This window comes from Trachypithecus francoisi, unplaced genomic scaffold (assembly GCF_009764315.1).
Source record: "Trachypithecus francoisi isolate TF-2019V2 unplaced genomic scaffold, Tfra_2.0 Lachesis_group12, whole genome shotgun sequence".
Classification (NCBI taxonomy): domain Eukaryota; kingdom Metazoa; phylum Chordata; class Mammalia; order Primates; family Cercopithecidae; genus Trachypithecus; species Trachypithecus francoisi.
The window spans coordinates 3,967,880-3,984,623 of NW_022681457.1; the positions used below are offsets into that span (position 1 = coordinate 3,967,880).

Below are 16,744 nucleotides of genomic sequence, written 5' to 3' on the forward strand. Positions count from 1 at the left end.
GTCTCAAATCCTGATCTCAGGTGATCCACCTGCAGAGGCCTCCCAAAGTGTTAGGATTACAGGCAAGAGTCACGGCATCCAGCCTAATCCTTAGTTTTGATGCATTTCAAAGTAAGTTACAGACATCTGAATGTTTCACCCTAAACATTCCAGGCTGCATATTATTAACTACTTCAATATTTGTTTATGGTTGTGTGTGTGTGTGAGAGAGAGAGAGACAGAGAGAAAGAGAGAGAGAGAGAGAGAGAGAATCTCTGTTACCTAGGCTGAAGTGCAATGGCTAGATTTTGGCTCATTGCAACCTCTGCCTCCCAGGTTCAATCGATTCTCCTGCCTCAGCCTACCAAGTAGCTGGGATTACAGGTGCCAACCACCATGCCCGGCTAATTTTTGCATTTTTAGTAAGATGGGGTTTCGCTCTGTTGGCCAGGCTGGTCTCAAACTCCTCACCTCAGGTGATCTGCCTGCCTCGGACTCCCAAAATGCTGGGATTACAGATGTGAGCCACTGCTCCCGGCCAGTTTTTTTTTTTTTTTTTAATAAAAGTTTACCTACAGTAAGCCACACAAATCTAAAGTGTGCTACTGTTTTGTGTGTGTTTGTTTCTGAGACAGGATCTTGCCCTGTCACCTAAGTGGTACAACCACAGCTCACTGAAGTCTCGACCTCCCCAGCTCAGACGATCCTTCCACCTCAGCCTGCCAAGTAGCTGAGAGAACAGGCACATGCCACCACACCAGGCTATTTTTTTTTTTTTTTTTTTTAGATGGAGTCTTACTCTGTTACCTGGAGTGCAGTGGCATGGTCTTGGCTCACTGCAACCTCCGCCTCCTGGGTTCAGGCAATTCTTCCACCTCAGCCTCCCAAGTAGCTGGGACTGCAGGCGTGTGCCACCACGTCCAGCTATTTTTGTATTTTTAGTAGAGACGGGGTTTCACGCTGTTGGCCAGGCTGGTCTTGAACTCCTGGTGTCAAACTCCTGACCTCGTGATCTGCCCGCCTCGGCTTCCCAAAGTGCTGGGATTGCAGGTGTGAACCACCGCACCTGGCCTAATTTTTTTAATTGTTATTTGTAGAGACGGAGTCTTACTATGTTGTCCAGGCTGGTCTCAAACTCCTAGGCTCAAGTGATCTTCCCACCTTGGGCTCCTAAAATGCTGGGATCACAGGCACGAGCCACCGCACCCAGCCTAAAGTGTGCTCATTTTGAGAAATATATGTATGGCTGGGTGCGATGGCTTATACCTGTAAACCCAGCACTTTGGGAGGCCAAGGCTGGTGGATTGCTTGAGGCCAGGAGTTCGAGACCATCCTGGCCAACATGGCAAAACCCCATCTCTACTAAAAATACAAAAATTAGAGGGACATGCCAGGCGTGGTGGCTCACACCTGTAATTCTAGCACTTTGGGAGGCCGAGGTGGGTGGATTGCCTAAGCTCAGGAGTTCCAGACTAGCGTGGGCAACATAGTAAAACCACATCTCTACTAAAATACAAAGAATTAGCTGGGCGTGGCAGCGTGCTCCTGTCATCCCAGCTAGTTGGGAGGCTGAGATGGGAGAATCACTTGAACCCGGGAGGCGGAGGTTGCAGTGAGCCGAGATTGCACCACTGTACTCCAGTTTTGGTGACAGAGCGAGACTCTGTCAAAAAACAAAAAAAAGAAAAAAAAATTAGAGGGACGTGTTGGCGCACACCTGTAATCCCAGCTACTTGGGAGGTTGAGACATGAGAATGGCTTGAACCTGGGAGGTGGTGTTTGCAGTGAGCCGTGATTGTGTCACTACTCTCCAAGCAGGGCGATAGAGCAAGACTTTATCTCAAAGAGAGAGAAAGAGAGACAGAGAGAGAGAGAGATGTATATATAACCCACGTCCCTGTTGAGCTGTAAACTCCTTTTTGAATGGCTGAATTCCAGCGTTTCTCCGGTCCGGACTCATTGACCCCGTCCTCTATGGTTTCTGGCCCCTCTTGGAACATCATCGCCATTATCGCCCTGGGGTATGTTTCACTGTGCGCTTCCTCAAGGGCATCTGTCTATTCCTTACATTTGTAGGGGGTCAGGTTCATTTGGGGATCTGGCAAATAGAACATAGTGTTTAACCAGGCGCGGTGGCTCATGCTTGTAATCCCAGCACTTTGGGAGGCCAAGGCGGGCAGATCACAAGGTCAGGAGTTTGAGACCAGCCTGACCAACATGGTGAAATCCCGTCTCTACTAAAAATACAAAAATTAGCCAGGCGGGGTGATGCACGCCTGTAATCTCAGCTACTCAGGAGTCTAAGGCAGGAGTAATCGCTTGAACCCAGGAAGCAGGTTGCAGTGAGCCAAGATCATGACTTGGCGACAGAGCAAGACTCTGTCTCAATAAAAAAAAAAAAGAACACAGTGTTACCCATGGTCAGATATTGGCTTTTGAGGTAGGACATGGCACAGGGAAAATTTCTGCCACCTCCTAGCTCTCCTGCTAGTGGGGAAAGCAGATTTAAAGAAAGCAACAGACCAGGTGCAGTGGCTCATGCCTGTAACTCCAGCACTCTGGGAGGCTGAGGTGGGAGGGTCACTTGAGCCCAGGAGTTCAAGACCAACCTGAGCAACACGGTGAGACTCTATCTCTACAAAAAATGTAAACATTAGCCAGGTGCGGTGGTGTATGCCTGTAGTCCCAGCTACTCAGGAGGCTGAGCTGAGGCAGGAAAATCACTTGAGCCTGGGAGATTGAGGCGCAGAAAGCTGTGACTGCATCACTGCACTCCAGCCTGAGCAACAGAGCAAGGCCCTGTATCCAAAAAAATAAAAATAAGCATGACACGGTGGCTCATGCCTGTAATCCCAGCACTTTGGGAGGCCAAGGCATGAGAATCCCATGAGCCCAGGAGTTCAAAACCAGCCTGGGCAACATAGCGAGACCCCTGTCTCTACAAAAAATTAAAAAATTAGCTGAGTGTGGTGGCACACACCTGTAGTCCCAGCTACTGGGGAAACTGAGGTGGGAGGATCGCTTGAGCCCAGGAGCTTGAGGGTGGAGGTCGAGGGTGTAGTGAGCCACTGCACTCCAGCCTGCGCAACAGAGTGAGACTCCGTCTCAAATATATATATATATATATATATATATATTATATATATATATATATAAAAGGGGCTGCAAAAGAGGCCAGCAGGATGTGGAGATGGGCAGTAAAGTGCACAGGGTGGGAGGTTTCTTGCTTTAGCCAAGGCGGTCAGGGAAGACCCAAGCCCTGAAGATGGAGAAGGAGCTGGCCTTGAATCCTGTCAATGTTCCCAAACGATCTCCCTAAGAGGTTATGCCAATCCCACTCCTGCCGAGAGAGTATCTCTGAGCCATGGCCAAGGGTGAGTCATCCTGCTGAGAGGTTGAGTTGGGGACGCCTGCCCAGATGGGCTCCAAATACAAGCCTGTCCGGAGATGAGTGAGGGCGAGCCTGGTGGGGAGAACAGCCGGACAGAGGCAGGGCAGGATGCCGGGACACTGCTCGGCGCGTCCTGGGAGTGAGGCGCATTGAACCCAGCTCAGGCTGGTGGGGGGGTCTTGGCAATGTTCTCTCTCCAAAGGCGAGTTGATCACAGGCGCCGGCAGTGAGTCAGCGAAACCGTGTGCCAGGGCTGCTGAGAAACCCCGCCTGCTGTCGGATTGCATTCCTGGAAGGGTGGGCCGCTCAGGGCCCTCCAGCTCCAGCCCCACTCAGACCCCAGAATCCTAGCAGCCCACTGCTCACTTCCTTTGCGCGCACTCTTCCTTCTGATCCTCACACACCGCTCCCTCTCTCGCTACCTTTAGTCTTTGCACAGATGTCCGGTTCCCAGAGGGGCCTCCCTGACGCCACCGTTCTAGCAGCATTTAGCATTTAGATAAATGACAAATTTTAGATTAAATATTAGATACATTTTAGATAATTTTTTATCTAACATTGCAACCCACTGGTCTCAGTGACACCTGTAATCCCAGCACTTTAGGGGGCTGAGGTGGGAGGATCGCTTGAGCCCAGGAGTTTTTTCTTTTTTTCTTATTTTTTTTAAGAGATTGGGGTCTTGCTCTGTGTAGCCCAGGCTGGTCTTGAACTCCTGGCCTCAAGCAATACTCCCATCTTGGCCTCCCAAAGTGTTGGGATTACAGGCATGAGCCACCATGCCTGGCTTCAAGATTTTTTTTTTTTTTTCTTTTTTTCTGAGACACAGACTCACTCTGTCACCCAGGCTGGAGTGCAGTGACACGATCCCAGCTCACTTCAACCCTCGCCTCCCAGGTTAAAATGATTCTCCTGCCTCAGGCTCCTGAGTAGCTGGGATTACAGGAATGCGCCACCACGCCTGGCTAATTTTGTATTTTTAGTAGAGATGGGGTTTCACCATATTGCCCAAGCTGGTCTCAAACTCCTGATGTCAAGTGATCCACCCGTCTCAGCCTCCCAAAGTGTTGGGATTAGAAGCATGAGCCACCTCGTGAAGATTGTTAATCACATCTGCAAAGTCCGTTTGGCCATTTTGGAACACAGTCTCAGATTTCAAGGATTAGGACAAGAACATCATTGGAGGCTGTGATTTGGCCAACCACAGCCACAGAGACGGAACTATACAGAGTTTACCTTCCAAGTCTGGCTCTTTCACCCAGCGCAATGCCTGGGAGACCCTTCCCTGTGTCTGTGGGTACCGCTGGTTTGCTTTTTTGTTTTGTTTTGTTTTTTTCCTGAGACGGAGTTTCACTATTGTTGCCCAGGCTGGAGTGCAATGGCGTGATCTGGGCTCACTGCAACCTCCACCTCCCAGGTTCAAGTGATTCTCCTGCCTCAGCCTCCCGAATAGCTGGGATTACAGGCGCACACCACCACACCCAGCTAATTTTTGTATTTTATTAGAGACGGGGTTCCGCCATGTTGGCCAGGCTGGTCTCGAACTCTTGACCTCAGGTGATTCGCCCACCTCGGCCTCCCAAAGTGCTGGGATTACAGGCGTGAGCCACTGCACCCAGCTTGCCCAGGCTAGTCTTGAATTCCTGGCTTCAAGAGATCCTCCTGCCTGGGTCCTTCAATAAATATTGACAAGCACCTCCCTGGTGCCAGGCTCTGCTAAGAGTGCTTTAGGTACATTGGCAAACAAGACAGAACAACAACAACAAAAAAACCAAATTTGTTTAAATTCCCAGGCTTATGGAGCTTACATGCAAGCGGAGAAGATAGGTCAGTAAACCATCAGTGTCATATGTCAACTGTAGAGCAGCTCAGGAGTGACAGGTGTGATGGTAGGCAGAGCAGGGGAAGGGGGTGCAGGAGGTCTAGCTGTAAACAGGATGCTCTGGGGTAGCCCTCATGATAAGGGGTGATATTGGGAGCAAAGACTTGAAAAAGGGGAGGACAAGAGGCGTGAGCCATTGTGCTCAGCTGTACTTGTATTTAATGAAAACTAATGGCTACTGTGTGACCTTGGGGGACTATATTAACCTCTCTGGGCCTCCATTTCTTCCAGCATAAAGTGGTCCTCTCACTACCCACCTTGTGAGGTTCTGGGAGAAATCTAGGATCATGCATGTTCTTGGCATAGAGTTTCTGTGCAGGTGGCTTCCATGCTGGTGCCAGGCCCTTTCCTGGGATTGGAGGGGGATGGGCAGAGGAAATTCAGAGGTTTGAGGAGGCTGTGTCCCCATCTCCTGGGGCAAGGAGGCTATTGGTCAAGAAGGTCTGCATTTAGAGGGTGACATCTGTGCCGGGAGCGGTGGCTCAAGCCTGTAATCCCAGCACTTTGGGAGGCCGAGACGGGCGGATCACAAGGTCAGGAGATCAAGACCATCCTGGCTAACCCGGTGAAATCCCGTCTCTACTAAAAAAATACAAAAAACTAGCCGGCCGAGGTGGTGGGCGCCTGTAGTCCCAGCTACTCAGGAGGCTGAGGCAGGAGAATGGCGTAAACCTGGGAGGCGGAGTTTGCAGTGAGCTGAGATCCGGCCACTGCACTCCAGCCTGGGAGACAGAGCGAGACTCCGTCTCAAAAAAAAAAAAAAAAAAAAAAAAAAAGGAGGGTGGCATCTGACCTGTGTCGAGGTGGATGGAGGAGGTGGGAAAGGCACTCAGAGAGCGGAAAATGGGCGTGCCTAGAGCTGGTGTCTGCCGGAAGGAGGCCAGAGGAGGCAGTGACCTAGGGTTTGACCTGAAGGCACTGAGGTGCCACAGGATAGCTGGGAGCAGGAGGGGCAGCAGAGAAGACCTGGAGGAGGCTGAGTCCAGGGCCCACAGGGAAAGGAGAAGGGCTGAGGTGGGCAGGAATGCAGGAACAGAGAGGGAACCGGGGACTGGGAGGCCGTGGTGGAGGGAGGCAGGAGGCCTGGGAGGTTGGGCCTTTAAGAGTTGCATGTCTGCCGGGTGTGGTGGCTCACACCTGGAATTCCAGCACTTTGGGAGGCCGAGGTGGGTGGATCACCTGAGATCAGGAGTTTGAGACCAGCCTGGCCAACATGGTGAAACCCCATCTCTATTAAAAATACAAAAATCATCCAGGCATGATGACAGGCACCTGTAGTCACAGCTATTCAGGAGTCTGAAGCAGGAGAATTGCTTGAACCTGAAAGGTGGAGGTTGCGGTGAGCCGAGATCATGTCACTGGACTCCAGCCTGGTGACAGAGCAGGACTCCATCTCAAAAAAATAAAAAAGGTCACATGTCCATTCGCCGTCCAGGAGGCTGAGTTGTTCCCAGCAATCCCCTGCCTGCTGCGGCCACCAACCCGGAGCTCTGTCTGCTGTCCCTGCCCCTAGCCTCTCGCTGGCTCAATTGTCCCCTTCATTCCTCCACTTGAATCGAGCGATATAGGCATGTCAGGCCCTGGATGTGTTCTGTGGGAACCAACAGGCCTGTGACCCAGGCATAGAGAAGGTCGCCCCAGGCAGATTTGTTCTACAAGGTGGACAGCAGGCGCAGGGCACCTGTTTTAGGAATGCGAGGATGCAGCTACAAAAGCGCTTGGGCGGGTGTCGGGGGCGCTCCTTGGTGGGCTCAGTGCTCAGGCCCAGAGAGTGGCAGGTCAGGGGGGCATTTCCAGGAGCGGGAACAGCAGCTCCAGGGGCCCAGAGGTGGGACTAGTGCTCGGTGCATTTGGAGGTCTTGGCTGGACTGTGGGGTTCATGGGGAAGGAGGGCCTGAGTCTACAGGGCTCAGAGGTCACCGCAGCTTGGGTTCAAATCCCAACTCTGTCCAGTTCTTGTGTGGCCACAGCCAAATTGCTTCCCTTCTTGAACCTCTAAGTCCTTTCTATAGCACTGGAACCTACAGCGAGAGCCCGATTCTACCACACCCACTGCACGACAATTGGTTTGTTTGTATGTTTGTTTCTTTTTTTTATTTTTTTTATTTTTTTATTTTTTATTTTTTTATTTTTTTGAGATGAAGTCTCGCTCTGTCACCCAGGCTGGAGTGCAGTGGCGCGATCTCGGCTCACTGCAAGCTCCGCCTCCCGGGTTTACGCCATTCTCCTGCCTCAGCCTCCCGAGTAGCTGGGACTACAGGCGCCCGCTACCTCGCCCGGCTAATTTTTTTGTATTTTTTTAGTAGAGACGGGGTTTCACCATGTTAGCCAGGATGGTCTCGATCTCCTGACCTCGTGATCCGCCCATCTCGGCCTCCCAAAGTGCTGGGATTACAGGCTTGAGCCACCGCGCCCGGCCCGTATGTTTGTTTCTAGAGGCAGGGTCTCACTCTGTCACCCAGGCTGGAGTGCAGTGGCGCAATCTCAGCTCACTGCAGCCTCAAACTCCTGGCTCAATTGATCCTCCTGCCTCAAACTCCCAAGTAGCTGGGACTACACGTGTATGCCACTACACTCAGCTAATTTTTAATTTTTGCACAGAGACAGTGTTCTCGTTATGTTGCTCATGCTGGTCTCGAACTCCTGTCCTCAAGTAATCCTCCTGTCTTGGCCTCCCAAAGTGCTGGGACTACAGGTGCGAGCCACTGTGCCCAGCCGCTGGGGAGTTTTCAAAGCGTCCGCAGCACCCAGGGCTGAGAACTGCTACAGCAGCTGAAAGCCATAAATGTCTTTGACTTTCCTTTTGTCCTGGTAAACCCTTCATTCCTTCCTTCCTTCCTACACTCAGTCAATCAAACGCTGGTTGAACATCAGCATGTCCCAGCACTGTGGGCTCCACCCTGGCCTCCAGGGAGTGGCAGTGGGATTCCCAATTTGGAGATTGTAGGTGCCAAGAGGAATGGGCAAGATGCCCTCCCATTCATTCATTTATTCCTTCAGGGCTTCTCCAAGGGCACAGGGTCTTTTCTTGTTGGCATCTGGGTTTTCCTCTCCTGTAAGCTGGGAAGGAGCTTTCTCCCTCAAGGAACTATTGTCCAGATCAAAGACTAAAATAATGCTAAACAGAGCTTCCGTTTCCTGATAAATGTATCGGGAGCCAGGCACTTAAAATATATTATCCTGTTGAATCCCCAAGTAGGATTAAAACCTCAAGGCAGAGATTGCTCTTATCCTCACGTGACAGATGACGAAACTGAGGATCAAAGAAGTGAGGTCCACTGCCCAAGGCACAGGAAGGGCAAGTAGGACCTATGGCCCAGCCAAGGCCCAGCAGGCACTCAGTAGCTAATACTCCTGAAAACTGATTACCTCACCGCGCCTGCCCACTGGACTAAATCTGCCTGGTAACCGATGACATCATCACTAATTCCACACCCACGCTCAACCTATGGGATAACTGATGACATCACTGAACAAAGTAACTGCAGTTTATTGAAGGCCTACTGTGTGCGCAAGGTTGTGCTAAGCAGGCCCTCCTCTGAGTTCACATAAGGCCCCGTGGTGCCTGCTACTGCATGAAATAATCATAATAAATTTAGCTCAAAGTTACGGAATGCAGACTATGAGCTAGGCTCTGTTTTAATCTTTTTTTTTGTTTGTTTTATTTGAGACAGAGTCTTGCTCTGTCCCCTGGGCTGGAGTGCAATGGCGCAATCTCGGCTCACTGCAACCTCCACCTCTTGGATTCAAGCAATTCTCCTGCCTCAACCTCCCGAGTAGCTGGGATTGCAGGTGCCCACCACCACACCCGGCTAATTTTTGTGTTTGTTCTTGTTTTTCTTTTTGTTTTTGAGATGAAGTCTCACTCTGTTGCCCAAGCTGGAGTGCAGTGACGTGATGTCAGCTAAGTGCAACCTCAACCTCCTGATCTCGTGATCCACCCGTCTTGACCTCCCAAAGTGCTGGGACAACAGGCGTGAGCCACCTCACCCGATATCTTTTTATTTAAAAAAAATTTTTTTTGCCGGGCGCAGTGGCTCAAGCCTGTAATCCCAGCACTTTGGGAGGCCGAGACGGGCGGATCACAAGGTCAGGAGATCGAGACCATCCTGGCTAACACGGTGAAACCCCGTCTCTACTAAAAAAATACAAAAATCTAGCCGGGCGAGGTGGCGGGCGCCTGTAGTCCCAGCTACTCAGGAGGCTGAGGCAGGAGAATGGCGGGAACCCGGGAGGCAGAGCTTGCAGTGAGCTGAACTCCAGCCTGGGCGATAGAGCGAGACTCCATCTCAAAAAAAAAAAATAAAGAAAGAAATAAATAAAATAAAAATGAAAATAAAATTTTTAAATGTTTTATTTTTATTATTTTTATTTTATTTTATTTTTGAGATGGAGTTTCGCTCTTGTCGCCCAAACTGGAGTGCAATGGCACCACAATCTCAGCTCACTGCAACCTCCGTCTCCTGGGTTCAAGCGATTCTCCTGCCTCAGCCTCGGAGTAACTGGGATTACAGGCATGCGCCACCACGCCCAGCTGCTTTTTGTCTTTTTAGTAGAGACAGGGGTTCACCATGTTGGCCAGGCTGGTCTCGAACTCCTGACCTCAGGGGATTCACCCGCCTCCGCCTCCCAAAGTGCTGGGATTACAAGCGTGCGCCACTGCGCCCGACCAGCTTTATAAGGTTTATAGGGACAGTGTCACCACTTTACAGAAGAGGGACCAAGGCTCTGAGGAGGAAGTTCCCTGCCAGGGTCCGAGTGGCGCCCCCCTGAGAACCCTGGCACCCACCTCCCTGCTCTCCCTCATGGCGTCTCCCCCACCCTTCCACAGCCAGAAGTTGCCAGGTGAATACTTCCGGTACAAGGGCGTCCCCTTCCCCGTCGGCCTGTACTCGCCCGAGAGCATCAGCTTGGCGGAGAACACCCAAGATGTGCGGGACGACGACATCTTTATCATCACCTACCCCAAGTCAGGTACCTGCGGGCTGCGGGCGTCCGGGGCTGGGGAGCGTGGGGAGGGGATGCAGCGGAGGACGGGAAAGGCATATCGAGGAAGAGGGGAGGAGGAAAAGCGGGGCCGGGTTTGTTCAGAACTGTGCCCCTGCCAGAAGTAGCCTCCCAGGGATACCCACCCGGCGCCCAGTCTCTCCTCTCCAGGTCAGTTCTCAACACTTCGCCTTCCCTGACCTCCCTGGCTGAAATAGGGCCCTCATTCTGTCCCTCCCTGTCCTCTTTACCCTCTACTTTTCTTTTATCTTTTCTTCTCTTCTCTTCTCTTCTGTTTTCTTTTCTTTTCTTTTTTGTAGAGATGGGGTCTCGCGACGTTGCCCAGGCTGGTCTTGAACTCCTGATCTCAAGTGATCTTTCCGCCTTGGCCTCCCAAAGTGCTGGGATTACAGGCATGAACTACCACACCTGACCATTTTTATTTTTATTTTTTGAGACAAGGTCTTGCTCTGTCACTCAGGCTGGGGGTGCAGTGGTGCAATATCAGCTCATCAACCCTCCCATCCTCCCAAAGTGCTGGGACTACAGGTGCTGGTCACCACCTAATTGTATGCCTTTTTTTTTTGGAGGTCTTGCTCTGTCGTCCAGGCTGCAATGTGGTGGTACAATCTCAGCTCATTGCAGCCTCGACCTCCTGGACTCAAGTGATCTGCCCACCTCAGCCTCCTGCGTAGCTGGAACCACAGGTGTGCACCACCACACCTAGCTAACTTTTGTAGAGACGGGGTTTCATCATGTTGCACAGGCTGGTCTTGAACTCCTGGGCTCAAGCAATCTTTCTGCCTCAGCCTCCCAAAGTGCTGGAATTACAGGTGTGAGCCACCGCACCCAGCTAAACTGTATACTTTAAAGTGATGAATTATATACAATTTGAGTGTTTGAGTTTGAGACCAGCCTGGGCAAAACGGCAAACCCCCAGTCTATTTTTTTTTTTTTTTTTTTTGTAACGGAGTCTTGCTCTGTGGCCCAGGCTGGAGTGTAGTGGCGTGATCTCGGCTCACTGAAACCTTCGCCTCCCGGGTTCAAGCAATTCTCTGCCTCAGCCTCCTGAGTAGCTGGGATCACAGGTGCCCACCACCACCCATGGCTACTTTTTTTTTTTTTTTTGTATTTTTAGTAGAGAAGGGGTTTCACCATCTTGGTCAGGCTGGGCTTTAACTCCTGACCTCATGATCCACCAGCCTCAGCCTCCCAAAGTGTTGGGATTACAGGCGGAAGCCACCGAGCCCAGAATTTTTTTTTTTTTTTTGAGACAGAGTCTTGTTCTGTTGCCCAGTTTGGAGTGCAGTGGCGTGATCTCGGCTCACTGCCACCTCTGCCTCCTGGGCTCAAGCGATTCTCCTGCCTCAGCCTCCCGAGTATCTGGGACTACAGGCATGTGCCACCACGCCCAGCTAATTTTTGTATTTTTAGTAGAGACGAAGTTTCACTATGTTGGCCAGGATGGTCTCTATCTCTTGACCTCGTGATCTGTCTGCCTCAGCCTCCCAAAGTGCTGGGATTACAGGCGTGAGCCCAGTCAATTAGTAGCATTTAAATGACCAAAGGGAAATAACAAAAACTCTTTCTTCCCTTTTTTCTCCTCTCTTCCCCACCTCCTCCAACAAGTATTTATTAAACACATATTATGTGCCCTGCACTGTTCTAAGAACAAAGAAAGCTGCAACTCTCCAGACACACTGAAATGTCTGCCTTTATGAAGCTCACATTGTAGTGGGGGAACCCAGAGAATAAATCAACAAATAAAAATATGACACTATGAAAAAAACCATATAACACTATGACTGGTGGCAATAAATGCTGTGAAGAAAAGTAGAGGGTAGGCGGGCCGTAGTGGCTCATGCCTGTAACCTTAACACTTTGGGAGGCTGAAGTAGGAGGATCACTTGAGGCCAAGAGTTCAAGGCCAGTCTGGGCAACATAGCAAGACCCCATCTTTACAAAATAAAATAAAATAACCAGGCATGGTGCTGTGCACCTGTAGTCCCAGCTACTCGGGAGGCTGAGGCAGGAGGATCACTTTAGCTGGAGAGGTTGAGGCTGCAGTGAGCTGTGATCACACAACTGCACTTCAGCCTGGGCAACACAGTGAGACACTGTTTCAACAAAAAGAAAAAGGGTACAATTCAATGACTTTGCCATGTTCAATAGCATGTGGTCATCCATGACCACAATCAATTTTAGAATATTTTCAGCCAAGCACAGTGGCTCACACCCATAATCCCAACACTTTGGGAAGCCAAGGCAGGAGGAACTCTTGAGCCTAGGCCAGCCTGGCCAACATGGCGAGACCCCCTCTCTTCAAAACATATAAAAATTAGCCAGGCATCATAATGCATGCCTGTAGTCCCAGCTACTTGGGAGTCTGAGGTGGGAGGATCGCCTGAGCCTGGGAGGTGGAGGTTGTAGTGAGATGTGTTCACCCCACTGCACTCCAGCCTCAGTGGCAGAGACTCTGTCTCAAAAATAAAACACTGAGTGGGCCAGGCACTGTGGCTCATGCCTGCAATCCCAGCAGTTTGGAGGCCAAGGCAGGTGGATCACTTGAGGTCGGGAGTTCGAGACTAGCCTGGCCAACACGGTGAAGCCCCGTCTCTACTAAAATACAACAACTAGCCAGGCATGGTGGCATACACCTGTAATCCCAGTACTCCACAGGCTGAGGCAGGAGAATCACTTGGAACCCGGGAGATGGAGGTTGCAGTGAGGCGAGAGTGTGCCACTGCACTCCAGCCTTGGTGATAGAGCGAGACCTTGTCTCAAAAATAAAAATAAAAATAAAAAATAAAGAATATTATCATCATCCAACAAGAAACTCTAGACCTATAAACCATCACCTCCCAATCCTCACATCCCCTCCCCCCAGGCCCTGGTAACCACCAATCTCCATTCTGTTTCTATGGATTTGTCTAGTCTGGGCATTTCATGGAAATGGAATCTACACTAAGTGGCCTCTTGTGTCTGGTTTCTTCCTGAGCATCACATTGTCAAGGTTCAACCACATTGTAGCATGTGTCAGAGTTTCATTCTTTTTTATGGTCCAATAATATTTTCTGTTATGTGTAAACTATATTTTATTTATTCATCAGTTGATAAGCATTTGGATTATTTCCACTCTGGGCTTATTATGAGTGAAGCCGCTGTGAACATTGCACACAAGTTTTTTGTTTTTTGTTTTTTGGCGGTGAAGTCTCGCTCTTATCCCTCAGGCTGGAGTGCAGTGGTGTCATCTCGGCTCACTGCAACCTCCACCTCCCGGGTTCAAGCGATTCTCCTGCCTCAGCCTCCTGAGTAGCTGGAATTACAGGCACCTGCCACCACACCCAGCTAATTTTTGTAATTTTTAGTAGAGACGGGGTTTCACTATGTTGGCCAGGCTGGTCTCAAACTCCTGACCTCAGGTGATCTGCCTGCCTCAGCCTCCCAAAGTGCTGGGATTACAGGCGTGAGCCACCGCGCCCGGCCTTGCACGCAAGTTCTTGTTTCTATTTTTATTTTTTGAGGCAGGGTCTCCATCTTTCACCCAGGCTGGAGTGCAGTGGTGTGGTCTTGGCTCACTGCAGCCTTGACCTCCTGGGCTCAAACTATTCTCCCACCTGAGCCTCCTGAGTAGCTGGGACGACAAGTGCACACCACCACACCCAGTTAATTAAAAAATATTTTTTTGGCCAGACGCGGTGGCTCACGCCTGTAATCCCAGCACTCTGGGAGGCCGAGGTGGGCGGATCACAAGGTCAGGAGATCGAGACCATCCTGGCTAACACGGTGAAACCCCGTCTCTACTAAAAATACAAAAAAAAAATTAGCCAGGCGTGGTGGCGGGCACCTGTAGTCCCAGCTACTCGGGAGGTTGAGGCAGGAGAATGGCGTGAACCCAGGAGGCGGAGCTTGCAGTGAGCCGAGATTGGGCCACTGCACTCCAGCCTGGGTGACAGAGCGAGACTCTGTCTCAAAAAAAACATTTTTTTTTTTTTCCACAGACAAGGTATCACTGTGTTGCCCAGACTGGTCTCAAACTCAGGGGCTCAAGCAGTTCTCCCTTCTTGGCCTCCCAAAGTGTTGGGATTTCAGGAGTGAGTGTCTGCACCGGGCCCTGCACACAAGTTCTTATGTGGACATATGTTTTCTTTTTTTTTTATGGAGACAGGGTCTCACTGTTGCCCAGGGTGCAGTGCAGTGTCGAGATCTCAGTTCACTGCAACCTCCGCCTCCACGGGTTTAAGCAATTCTCCTGCCTCAGCCTCCTGAGTAGCTGGAATTACAGCCGCCCACCACCACGCTTGGCTAATTTTTGTATTTTTAATAGAGACGGGGTTTCCCCATGTTGGCCAGGCTGGTTTCAAACTCCCAACCTCAGTTAATCCACCCGCCTCGGCCTGCCAAAGTGCTGGGATTACAGACGTGAGCCACCATACCAGCCCAAAGGGCTTTTTCGATTCTTCCCAGCAATAGGTGACCCTCTATTGCCCCACATCTTCTCCAGTGATTAGCATCAACAGGAATTTATTTACTGGAGACAAGGTCTTGCTCGGTTGCCCAGGCTGAAGTGTAGTGGCGAGATCATGGCTCACTGCAACCTCCACCTCCCGGGCACAAGCGATCTTCCTATCCCAGCCTCCCTAACAACCACCACATCCAGCTAATTTTTATAGCAATAAGGGTCTCTGGTTGGTCTCGAATGCCTGGGTTCAAGCGATCTTCCTGCCTCAGCCTCCCAAAGTGCTGGGATTACAGGCATGAGCCACCGTGCCTGGCCAGTTTTTTTTCTAAAGCTATTTTGATAGGTGCATGCTGGTATTTCACTGTGGTTTTAATTTGCATTTCCCTAACAGCTAATGGTGTTTGAGCGTCTTTTGTGTGCTCATTAGCCATCATATATATTTCTTTCTGTTTGTTTGTTCTGTTACTTGCCACTGACTTGAAGCTCACAAATATATTCTTTGGCAAATTGTTGAAATATTTTCCCTTTTTTTTTTTTTTTTGGAGATGGAATCTTGCTCTGTCGCCCAGGCTGCAATGCAGTGGTTTGATCTCGACTCACTGCAACCTCTGCCTCCTGAGTTCAAGCAATTCTCCTGCTTCAGGCTCCTGAGTAACTGGGACTATAGGCATGCACCACCACACCCGGCTAATTTTTATATTTTTTAGTAGAGACAGGGTTTCACCATATTGATCAGGCTGGTCTTGAACTCCTGACCTCAAGTGATCCGCCCTCCTCGGCCTCCCAAAGTGCTGAGATTACAGGCGTGAGCCACCGTGCCCGGCCATATTTTTCCTCTTTTGAATTGGATTGTTTTCTTATCATTGAGATTTGAGAGTTCTTTATATGAACTGAGAACAGATCCTTGATCAGATACTTGTTTTGCAAATATTTTCTCCCAATCAATGGCTTGTCTTTCCATTTTCTTATCAGACTCTTCTCAGAGTATGTTTATTATTATTATTATTATTATTATTGAGATGGAGTCTCACTCTGTCGACCAGGCTGGAGTGTAGTGGTGCCATCTTGGCTCACTGCAACCTCTGCCTCCTGGATTCAAGCGATTCTCCTGCCTCAATCTCCCGAGTAGCTGGGATTACAGGTGCGTGCCACTATGCCTGGCTAATTTTTATATTTTTAGTAGAGATGGGGTTTTGCCATGTTGGCCAGGCTGGTCTCGAACTCCTGACCTCAGGTGATCCACCCGCCTCGGCCTCCCAAAGTACTGGGATTACAGGCATGAGCCACTGCGCCCGGTCTTGATTTTGCTTGTTTTTCTTTCTCATTGTCCCATCTTGGAACTTTAAACAAATAATTTTCTGGGCTTTTTTTTTTTTTTTTTTTTTTTACAGTTCCATAGTATTTCATGACACAGGATATATAATAATTCTTGCTTAACCAGTTTCCTACTGATTTATATTAATGTTCAATCTTTTGCCTGTGTATAGAATGTAAACTTTATGCACAATGTCTTGTACATGCAGTACTTGGCATTGAATACATTTATCTCTAGGACAAATATCTGGACATAGAATTGCTTGGTCAGAGTCGGTACATTTGTAATTTTGATATATAATGGCTACATTTCCCTCTATAGAAATTGTGGAAACTTGTTCTCCAAGCCAGGCGGGGTGGTTCAAGCCTGTAATCCCAGCACTTTTGGGAGGTCGGAGCAGGCAGATCACTTGAGGTCAGGAGTAGGAGAACAGCCTGGCCTACATGACCCCATATCTACTAAAAATACAAAAATTAGCTGGGCATGGTGGCACATGCCTGTGGTCCCAACTACTCGGGAGGCTGAGGCATGAGAATCACTTGAACTGGGGAGGCAGAGGTTGCAGTGAGCCAAGATCGCACCAATGCACTCCAGCCTGGGCAACAGGGCAAGACCCTGTCTCAAAATAAAATGAAAAAAGAATTATTTGCAGTTGGGCATGGTGGCTCATGCCTGTAATCCCAGCACTTTGGGAGGCCAAGGCAAATGGATAGCTTAAGCCCAGGAGTTCAA

At 49.9% G+C, this 16,744-nt stretch overlaps 1 protein-coding gene across 1 annotated transcript in view; it reads left to right on the plus strand.

The window, feature by feature from the left end:
- SULT2B1 (sulfotransferase family 2B member 1) overlaps positions 1 to 16,744 on the plus strand; it is a 49,887-nt gene that overhangs the window by 14,473 nt on the left and 18,670 nt on the right. Inside the window, exon 2 of the mRNA XM_033223901.1 lies at positions 10,081 to 10,223. Coding sequence (XP_033079792.1) covers positions 10,081 to 10,223 — 143 coding nt within the window. The remainder of the gene's footprint in view (positions 1 to 10,080; positions 10,224 to 16,744) is intronic.